An 11508-nucleotide genomic window follows, 5' to 3' on the forward strand; every position below is an offset into this window, starting at 1 on the left:
TTACAGGAGGGCCCATGCTGCACTCCCAACTGCACATCAACAGCTCCCCTGTTGAGATAGTTAGAAGCATCAGGTTTTTTGGTGTACACATTACAGATGACTTCACTTGGTCCCTCAATACCACCTCCTGTCACGTCCTGTACACCTGGAGGGCGCTCTTCTTCTGTCCTGTTCCAAGTTCCCTGTGATTATTCTTGTCTTTCCAGTGTGTCTTGTTGTGTAGCCTATTTACTTCCTGTGTCTGCTCTGCTCCTGGCTCAGCATTGAGGGTATGGAGGCCGTGAGACCTGCCTATTACCAGGTCACCCCACATCCGTGGCCTGAGAGCTTAGGTTTCTATACCAACATCATCCGTCCCCCTGAGCCTGGGCTAACCTCTGTGTTGCCCCTTTTACCGCTAAGCATAGGGTCTCTGCTGCTCACCTAATCATTCCATGGCATACCCTTTCCGACATCCGTGATAGAATACTGAGCATCCACTAGACCCTGTGAGCGGCTTTTTGCAAATATTTTTGTTTCCTGGTTTTTGGAATTTGTTTTTATTTACTCCTGGTTCTGGGCTTCCATGCCCCCTCCTCTCCCTATCTGTTGTAAATAATTTTTTACGTGTTGTTTGTTCCCCTGTTCCATCAGGGTTTATATTTGTTGCGTGTGATTTTATTTTCATATTTTGTCTGTCCCAGGCTCCCACGCCTGCTGCTGTCTCTGTCCGGGGCTCCCACGCCCGCTGCTGTCTCTGTCCCGGGCTCCCACGCCCGCTGCTGTCTCTGTCCCGGGCTCCCATGCCCGCTGCTGTCTCTGTCCCGGGCTCCCATGCCCTCTGGTCTCTGTAATCCAGGCTCCCATGCCCCCTGGTTTCCCTATCTGTTGTCAGTCATTTTTTTTAATGTGATGTTTGTTCCTCTGTTTCATCAGTTCATCAGGGTTTATTTTTTTGTTGTGCGTGATTTTTTACGCGTTCAGTCTGGTTTTTTGTCTCGCTCCTCCGGAGCCCAGTCCGGTCCCCCCTTCCTCTACTCAATAGAGGTTTTTTTCCCCGGAGGAGGGGGTAGTTCTCAGCCGTGGACTCCCAAAAGTTTAAATTAGGTTTTTCCTCCCCCCAGTGCTGTGCAGCTCTTCTTTTGGGCATCAGGAGCTGCCCTTTCCGACTTCCGTGATATTAGTGGTGTCATCTGCAAACTTAATGATGTGGTTGCTGCTGTAGGTGGCAGTTCAGTCGTACGTGAATAAGGAGTACAGCCTAGGACTGAGACAGCAGCTATGTGGGGCTCCAGTGTTTAGGATCACTGTAGCCAATTTTCACCACCTGAGGTCTGCCCATCAGGAAATCCAGTACCCAGTTGCAGATAGAGTTGCATAAGCCCAGATTCCTGCGTTTTGGGACCAGCTTGGCGAGAACAATTGTGTTGAAGGCTGAACTGTAATCAATAAACAGCATCCTAAAATAGGTATCCTGTCTGTCTAAATGTTCTAGGGCAGTGTGAAGTGCTAGAAATATGGCATTATCAACTGATCTACAGTATTTGGACAGTAAGCAAACTGAAGTAGGTCAAGGGAGTCTGGGATAAAGCAATTTTGTAGGACAGTACTAGTCTTTCCAGACACTTCATTACCACTGAAGTGAGTGCCATTGGGCGGTAATCATTCAAGCAAGTTACCTTGGTCTTATTGGGCAGTGGAACAATTGTGGTTTTCTTAAAACACTCTGGTACAATTGACAGGGAAAGAGAGAGGTTAAAAATGTCTGTATGCACTGGAGAAAGCTGGTCTGCACAGGTTTTAAGGACACAAGGCGAGAAACCATCTGGGCCAGCTGCTTTGCGGGTTTTCACTCTCTTAAAGGCTCTACGCACTTCATGTTTAGAGAGCTGTAACACAAAGTCCCCTGGATCACAGGGAGCCTTGATAGAGGGCTCAGTGTTCTGAGCCTCAAAACAGGAGCAGCAGGTGTTCTGCTCATCTGGTAGAGATGCTTCAGTGGAGGAAATACTGCTGCTGTTACCTTTGTAGTTCGTGAAACACAGCTTGCCACTTGTGCCTTGAGTCACCCCAAAGCTGTTTTTGTAATTTGTCCTTTTATCTCTGTTTTTCGAGTTTTATAGCTTTCTCCAGGTCGTACTTTGATTATTTTATACAGTTCTCTGTCACCTGATTGAAAGGCAGCAGACCGTGCTTTAAATTTGGAGCAAACGTCTTTGTTCATCCAAGGCATCTGATTTGGACATATCCGGATCTTCTTGGTAGGAACACATCTATCCACACAGTAGTTGACATAGGATGTGACCACCTCTGTATACTCATTTATATCAGTGGACAAATCTTTGAATATACACCAATCAGTCATTTCAACAATCTGAGAGTTCTTGCTCTGGGAGGGGGTGTTACGTCCCAGTATGTGGTCTGTGTGTTTTTGTTGTTATGTCCTACACTGCTGACTTTGATTGTTCTCCTTCCCCCATTGGCCCACCATTACACCACTGTTTCCATATGACATCATAATCATTCAGCTTCTCAGCCAATCAGAGTGCATCTTATTCAGTATATAACATGGAGGTTTTCAGAAAGGAGAGGCCTTTCGTTTGACTTCGGTCCCGCTCGGCTTTGGTTTTCGCTTCGCTTCTAGTTTTGCTTCGGCTTTGTTAGTTTGTTGTTTTGCTTTGTGTGTGTGTGTGTTTTCGTACAGCTTCGGCTTTGTTGTTTTGTTGGTTTCTGTTAGTCTCTTTGTACTTTTGTTTGTTTGTGTTTATCCTCGTTTCGCCATTACCTTGCCCAAACTTGTTATTGTATCAACCTCTGTGTTTTTTTGTACCCTGTTACTTGTCTACTCTTGTTTGTATTCGTAGTTCACTTGTGTATTTGTGTGAACTTTTGTGTATAGAGTTAATTCAAGTTGTTGGGTACATTTTGTGCAACTACACACGTAGTTGATTCTTGTATTAGTCACACTAGTTTAGTATGGGTGAGTGCCGTTTGTCTTGTATGGGTTTGGGTAGTCAGTGGAGGTTAGCTAGGGTGTTGAAGACGCCGAAAACCGTGTGTTTCGGGTTTTCTTTTGTAGTCAGGTTAGCTTTCCCTCACTTTCCTAGCCAGCTTCATTTTGTTTGTTATTTTCTTTTCTTTGGCACCACTCTAGTTCCTTACCCCTGTGGGTTATTGTGTCCTATTTTGAACCAGTCACTTATTCAACTTTAAATCATCACTTTTGCACCAACCCTTGTTATCCCGCTTCCTAGTTCCTCACCAGAACCCACCTGCTTCCAAAAATTATTCTAAATGTTACACCCCTTTGCCCCTAGACACCTGGGGTCGTAACATATGTATTTGCCTTAGTAATTTGCACTATTTGCACTTTGCACTATGTGTATCCTGTCTACAATGTCTATGTCAGTGTCCTGTCTGTATTTGCACCATGGACCAGGACGAACGATATTTCGTTCCACTATATACTTGTATATGGCTGGAATGACAAATAAAGGTGAACTTGAACTTGAAACTTCACACAAAAGACTAGTTGATGAAGAACCTGATCCAGAACTGGTGCCGTATTTTCACATAATTAAATTGAACCTTAAAAAAGCGTTTTTGATCATAATATGTTAGAAGGCACATGTATGTACCTATCTGCTTAAAGTCTTTACAAATGGGTCTGTTTGTTTTATGTATGTAGAGCATTCAAATGGATGTTTTTCACAATAAAAACATGTGAAGCTAAACATTTAATTTTTATTTTTGTGTAAAGTATCAGTCTGCAAAATTTGAATAATTAAATAGAATTTAATCCCATTGTAACATCTCGGATGAAGACATGCTGTCACTAAACCAAATGATTTCTGTTTCTGTGTAGATACAACAGCTTCATTTAGCTGCTTACAATATAATAATAATTAATAATAATAATTGCTTACACTTATATAGCGCTTTTCTGGACACTCCACTCAAAGCACTTTACAGGTAATGGGGTCTCCCCTTCACCACCACCAATGTGCAGCATCCACCAGTATATCCTGTAAAGACATTGAAACATATGGTCAGTCTATTCAAGAGCAAACTGAAGCAATTGCAGTGGGTTTATAGGAGGTCCTTGATATTGTACAAACTACAGAAGCATACAGATGTGAATAAAGGCCTTGGAGAATAAATTAACCTGCAAAGAGTTAAGAGGGAGCAACAGTATTTGACATTCATCATGCTCATAACCGTGCTGCATTTTCTTGATTGTTAGGAATTCTGGCTCCTAACAATCTGATGATACTTAAAAAATGAAATTTCCAGAATGGTCAGACATACTGTTTAACCTTGCTCTCTGGGAGGTTAAATTGGTGATCTGTTCCATTTTTTTTAATTGGGTGAATTTCATAGGGTGAAATATTTTGCAAAAGCATCTCATCCAGCCCCTAAAAAAGCATTTTATGACCTCTCCTCATTGGGACCATCCACCCATCCATTTTCTAATCACTTTATCCAACATAGGGGCATGGGGGAGACGACGTCTGTTCTGGCAGGTGATGGGTGCATACACCCCTGATGGGAATCCAGTCCATCACAGGGCACAGTGACATAGACACACAGACACACACATTCACACCTGGGCCCATTTTCACAGAAGGCAATTAACCTACCGCTATGTCTTTGAACAGTTATCTTTAATAGTTAGGTCCTGGTAAAACAGATGTACAAAACATGTGATCCTTATTCCTGAATCACATACCCATTCTATTTCTCCTTGTCCATCACCACTGGGGACATAGGTGGTTGCAACCATTTCACTCTCTCTGAGACTCTGATGATTTCCCTTCTTCTGTATTCTGGGACAACACTCCCTTTTCTGTGTGTGATAGCAGTACCTCTTTCCTTTACTGTATATGGACAAGCACTTAACATACAGCAATCAGTTTTCATGAAATGTATATTTGTATAAGTGTTCTACATAGCCTCTGTGACGTCCATATATTGGACACTCTGAAGAGCCATATTGCACAGAATAAAAAGCAAAAAAAAGTTTTATGGAAAAAACTTTTGTAACTGAATGTCCTTAAAATAATGAGGTGAGTAAAGAGGTGTCTCCATTTACAACTTTGATGTGTGTAAAACCAGTTTTGAAAAGAAACTGGATTGGAAACAGAAAAGTATTAGAAGCTCCTTGAGACATTATAAGAATTTCTAATTTGATAAGATCATGAACATGTGTAACCTTGGTTACTCAATAACATTACCTTCCATAGTTCTAGCTTATCTACAGTATATTTATTAAATGTTTTTTTTTCCCTACATATGGCTGGCTTGTAATACACTTAAATGGTATCAGTATTTTTCAGGAAACATCCCAGCTAGTGTTGTGCCCTTAAAGCTGTTATCCTTTGTAATTATAAAAGTGAAGTACTACACAGTGAAATTTAATGTCCTTGTGTACTTTACTAAGCATTTATGATATGTTTGTCCATCTTGACTATCTTAAACAATAGATTTGTTTTACATTTATTATTATTATTATTATTATTATTATTATTATTATTATTATTATTATTATTATTATTATTATAGAAGGGAGTCTGTTTTATGAATCACTGAAGTATAGTAACCACCTGAGGGCCATGTTAAAAACCATTATGTGCCAATAGCCCCACAGAACAACAGAAGAATTGAGAAAATGAGCACTGCAAGGCAGGGAAAGAGAAAAGTATAAAGCATGACTTGTACTTACAATGATCATTTGGAACAGAACATTGAAGAGTACATGCAGCTGTTATTGCTAAGAACATTTACAAGTAAATTTAACAGCAACATACTTGCTTAAATTATTTTAAAAAGTCAATTGATTTGTTTTCTTTTGATGGGATTAATACAGTATATTAATATATAGTATATTTTGTGTTATTTGTGTTGGTTCTTCCTTTTTAAATTTAATTTCATAAAGATATTCAGCCATCCCTATAATGTTTGATAACCTGTGTATGTATTTAATGTTGTTGCATAGTCAGAAAAGACCACAGAATGCCTGTGAAAAATAACATTGCCAGTTCAGATAACAGACATGTGTACATTCCAAGCTTCATGAAAGGTTTAAAATTTCTGCACTCAAGAATCAATATGTCAGATACTGTATGTCACTCATGCACTGTGAATTCAAAATGCATTTATTCTTCATGAAAAAAGTGTGTGCCATTAAATGTACCACTTCTCAAACGCAAAATCTGGTGTTTTTCTACATGATTGTCCTGTGTTAGTTTCCTAGATTCCGCATCTCCCTCCTTCATTGTACTCTAAAAAATACGCATTCCCATTGTAAGCCCAAATAATAATAAAAACTGGGAACGTCCGTTACTGTCAAATGTATGATTGATACACCCCTCGCCCTTTAACAATCTACAAAGGTTATACTGAGGGTTTTTGGACCAATAACCGCTGAGGAGGGCCGGTTTCTGTTCTTTGGGCGGAGTTTTCTTTTCTACTTAATGTGTAGTGGAGCTTATTTTATAGGTCGGTCACACTGGAGAGGAGAACAACAGGAGTGGATACGCAACAACACTGAGAACACAAATGGCACAAGGGGACTTTTAAGCACTCACCTGGGGAAAATCTCAGGTATTTGCAAGGAGTTCGCCGGTCAAAATAAGCAAGTTTCATTTGTTTTATTTTTTGTCTGTTTTCCCCAGTACGACTAGTAGGTTTTGTGCAGCGAAACGGCAAGCTATGGTCATTTTTAAATGAAATTCACCGTATCTACTGTGATTTTAATTCGCTTGCCTTAAGAAGTAAGGTTTATTATATGCTAAGCAGTAACATTTTACGTAGTGCAACGCGAGCATTGTGTTCTTCTTATGTTCCTTCGGCAATGTCATTAGTATTTTCCCGATGTATTGGCTTGATCTAAAAAAGTAGTTTCAGAAATGTGAGAAGGTCACCGCAAAAAAAAAAAAACACGTTTTAATTTAATAACGTAGTGTTATTTAAATAAAGAGCATTGTAGGACTAGTTTTGCAGACTTAAAACAAGAGGATACATTTTCGTTTAATATACATGTGCTTCATCCCGAGCAATTTGTTATAGTGTTACTTACTTGTTTTTTCTCCAAACAGTATTTCATGTCTTTGCCCTGCCCCGTCATTGATGGGAAATCAACTGGATCGGATCACCCACCTGAATTACAGCGAGCTGCCCACCGGAGATCCATCGGGGATTGAGAAGGACGAGCTCAGGGTCGGTGTAGCCTATTTCTTCTCGGATGAAGAAGAGGACCTGGATGACAGATCGCAGCCCGAGAATTACAAAGATCAGAGCCCCAGCAAGGACGGTCACTTAGTTCTCAACGAGATAGAATACTCCGCTTTCTGCTGCCAGGAATGTATTTTCTCAAAATTAAGAGAAAACGAAGATTTGAATATTTACTCTATAAAAACTTTGCTAACCATGTGCAAGCCGGGGGACTTGCTGGAACTCGTACATGTAGCCAACGATCAGCCCCCGCACTGGACGATTTATGAAGGGGATGATCAAGTGATACATTTGCACAAAGGGGAAATTCGCAAGGACAGCCTGTTTGAGATCAGCAATGGGCGACTGGGTAGAATAGTCAACAACCGGTACCGATACAGACCGCTTCCAGCAGATCTGGTTATGCAGAATGCCTGTGGGCACTTGGGACTAAGCAGCGGTGAGATCAGCTGGACAAACTCTGAAAGTTTTGCTGCCTGGTGCAGGTTTGGCAAACGGGAGTTTAAAGCTGGTGGGGAGGTTCACACTGCAGAGCAACAGTATTTTCTTAAAATCCACCTCTCGAAAAATAATGTGCATACCCTGATGTTTCACAGTTTGGAGGATTTAATCAGGGAAAGACGTAAAGTGGACGCCACTGGAAAGCTTAGATTGCTTAAGGAATTATCTATAGTAAGTGGGAAGGAGTAGGAACGTGCTAATGCTGTTCATCTTTAAAAACGGACCTGTTGAGACTTGCATGCCTTAAACAAGGGCTGCGCCTTTTTTTTTTTGGAGCATTAACTTACCGAGGGTCATTTTTTTTTTCAAAGAAAAAAAAACGTTCCTTTGTATGGGTAGATTCGAGCTTTCACGCAGATTGTGAAAGTCTGCCCAACAGATTCACCTCGTACCTTTAAACACACTGAGCACACATTAGAATATTAGCATTTTCTGCTTCGCATACAATCATGTTGCTGTAGATGGTGCCTGTTTCTCACTGGCCCAGGTTTGCCAGCGTGCACTGTCAGTTGTTTTTTTTTTTTTGGTTTTTACCCCTTGGTTAGATCGAATTTTTTTTTCTTAATATTTAAACAGAAAGTGGCTCTTTGTTCTAGTAACTACTCGAAATGGACACCCCCTTTGTTTCTTGTATGCGATTTACGAATGGTAAATGGGTTACTGCAAGCATTGATTTAATATTAGCCATATATATATATTTCTTTTGCTCTGGTGTCAGAAGATAAAAGTGTTCATTTGTTTTGGATCTCATATTTTTGTATTTGAGAAGTTAATATATCCTTTGTTTCATTGAAAAAATAAACATAGACTGCTAATAATAAACATAAACGGTCTTTTAACTCTTGTGTATTATCCATCCTGAAATGACTCTATTGAGTTATGCTAACCTAATTAAATGAATATGTAAGAAATAAGTAAACCCCCAAAGAAGTCTCTCCAAAACATGTGGTTAACTGACTCAGTAAGGGTTAACCTATGTACAAAAATCCTGTATCATTGCAAAGGATCACAAAATTTTAATATTCATATACATGTGGTTATATTTGAAACTTGTGTTTCTAGATGAGTATCATGCAGTGCGGTTGCTGATTATTAGTATGTGAATTTTTTCATTACACAAAAAAATTGTGGGACTCTTCAGAATCTTCTCTTATGCAGCTAAAAACTCTCAATGTATTGATTTTAAATTGCTTTATAAAAACCTAACATAAGGATTCCAATTAATGGTATTGATATGTATGCTGTACATCTTAATGTGCAGTATCAGTATAATGTGAAGATAACTTGACTTTTGAATATGCAAAAATACCAAAACAAACTAATTCAAAGTATAATGATTAAATAGACTAGTCTCTGCATGAAAATGAAATAAAAGGATGGTAGAGAGTACTTAATGATTTAAATTTAATCCTGAAATTAAAATTCTATAGAAGGAATCAAGTACATTGTAACCTAGACATAAAATAATTAACATCTAGTTGGTTATTTTTCTATTTATTGTTGTGCTTACATGAACTCAATACACTATAATAATGAATAAGAGATTTAGACACTATTTTTTAAAAGCAAACATATGAATAGTTTAATAATTAAACTTATATGTTCAATGGGCCTTGTATATAAAGTATGTGCTTCTAGAAAGAATATACTGCACATGTGATTTTCTATACCATTACAGATAACACATTTAAAAAAAATAAAGCTGAAGATATGGTAAACTACAAAATTAAAATAAAATACTGTATGCTCCTTAAGCTTCTTTGCTTTGATAGAAAGAATGAAAGAAAAATAATTTACCAACATTAGAGATCACCAACAGTAAAATGTAGAGCATGACAACCTCAGTTTTGATTTAGGCCTAGAGTAACAGCAGTGTTTGTTTTTTTTATTTGGTAGATAATTCTATTCCTGTGAGACTGTAAGGAGTTACAATCTTTCAAATCTTACTGTATTGTTCTGGAACCTTTAAACAGAAATAAGGGCTCTATGTTTGATATTTGATACTATGATAAAAGTTATAGGGATGAAAAATATTTTCATTAACAGCTAAAACTTACTAATTTGAAGGTATATTTTTTCCTACATTTACAACTATAGTACTCAATTGGATAAACACTTTCTTTATTAAAATATTTCAGGATTTACTAAGAAAAATAAAAAGTCCTTTTATAACACTAACTAAACAGTTCATTATTTTGAACATATTTTTAAATGTTGATTTTTAAGAAAAGGTGCATATTTTAGTCATTTCTAATAATGATATGCACAGTAATAATACAGATTCCACAGGTGGATTTTAATTCAAGTTCAAAACCATTAGAACATTTATTTGGCCCTTTACATTGAAAGTGAATGGTTACACAACGGTGTGTATAATGTTTTATCACAGGTACTAAGTTGCCAGAAGTGAGTCATTGCAAATTAAAACATTTAAATGAAATGCATTTTTTTCCTGCATGGAACTAATTTATGATGTCTGTGAAAACTGAGTGAACATGCACTTATTTATTTTGCTTGGAGTTATGATCTCATACCAATAACCCTGCCAGTCATTTAATCTTAACAGGCAACATACATACAATCAACTTTTTACTGTTGCAATGGGAAGAGGGTTTTGATTTATATTTCTCCTGTATAATCTTAAATGCATTTACAGTATTTTTCCTTTGTCTGAAAATAATACATTTGGTGTTGCTTGAAAACTTGGAAAAACAGGTTTTCAGAGCTAGAAAAAAACAGCAAGAAGGACTTCATAGATCTTTCTATCAGAACATGTTCAAACTTGAAAATGCTCATTTGAATGTGAACTAGTGGCAGAAGAGTTGAACAGGTAAGTTGTGTTTTCACAGGCTCATTGTGGCATTAACATTTTATTTAAAGAATATATTGCAATATAAGGACATAAGTACTGCTATAGTAAGATGAAGATCTGGTCTCTCAGGGATGTTAAAATGAAGGCCTGAAAGTGTGCTCTTTCACTGAAGGTCTTTTATATCAACCACATATTGTTGCTTGAACTGTGAAACATCAAGGCGTAGCTTTTGTATGAAGAACAAATGTGTCATACTGTATGTTTTGTTTCAGGTCGAAACAGGTTTTCAGGTTTTCAGAAAAGGTTCTTCCAGCTACATTCCTCTGTAACATTAAAGAAATAGATAAGGGTTTCCCCACAAATGTTTTACCATGTGGGGTTTATGTAGTCTTCTCATTCTCATTTATCCATGATGACAAATTATAAAACACAAAGGCATAAAGCTGCCCAGGAGATACCGACTCCAAAGAACTTGCTCAAATCAAATTCTGCTGATGGCCATATGTGCATATCGTCTGATTAATGAGATTAAACTATGAGGATTTACAGTATAATATTTCTGTGTTTAATGCTTCAGTTCATTCATTGAGTACAGTATTTTAGTTTTTTTTTTCCTGTGTTAACATTGGACTAAGAATGTTTGAACTGAATTCCCATATCCCAAAAATGTACAGTATATACCTTAACCTAATTAAAAATATGTTAATTCATGCTTTTAATACAGACTACTACTCAAATAACAAGCAGCGCACAGAATGCAATATTTACCAGTGCCATCACTGATGAAATTACAGAGTATATCCATTATTCTTGTACAAAAATACATTTCCACTATAGAGTATATAGTTTGTCCCAGTAAATAATTACAGAAAATCTTAAATTACATTAGTTTCATTATTTAATTATGAAATCATATTTTTAAGTATGTCATTATTTATTAGGTAACACTTACTGTATTTCCTGTGTTTCCACAGATGATGATA

The 11508-nt window shown here is 37.7% G+C and overlaps 1 protein-coding gene across 1 annotated transcript; it reads left to right on the forward strand.

Moving 5' to 3' along the window:
• The first annotated feature begins 6434 nt into the window (after positions 1-6434).
• Positions 6435-8541, forward strand: lratd1 (LRAT domain containing 1). Its single transcript, XM_088625617.1, has 2 exons — positions 6435-6582; positions 7077-8541. Exon 2 carries the CDS (start codon positions 7108-7110, stop codon positions 7900-7902), a length of 795 nt encoding a protein of 264 aa, XP_088481743.1. The 5' UTR covers positions 6435-6582; positions 7077-7107; the 3' UTR covers positions 7903-8541.
• Positions 8542-11508: the final 2967 nt, after the last annotated feature.

Source organism: Lepisosteus platostomus, chromosome 3, assembly GCF_059453375.1.
Source record: "Lepisosteus platostomus isolate fLepPlt1 chromosome 3, fLepPlt1.hap1, whole genome shotgun sequence".
Taxonomy (NCBI): domain Eukaryota; kingdom Metazoa; phylum Chordata; class Actinopteri; order Semionotiformes; family Lepisosteidae; genus Lepisosteus; species Lepisosteus platostomus.

Coding starts and splice junctions, on each gene's coding strand:
- lratd1 (XM_088625617.1), top strand. CDS start 7,108: ATGGGAAATCAACTGGATCGGATCACCCACCTGAATTACAGCGAGCTG.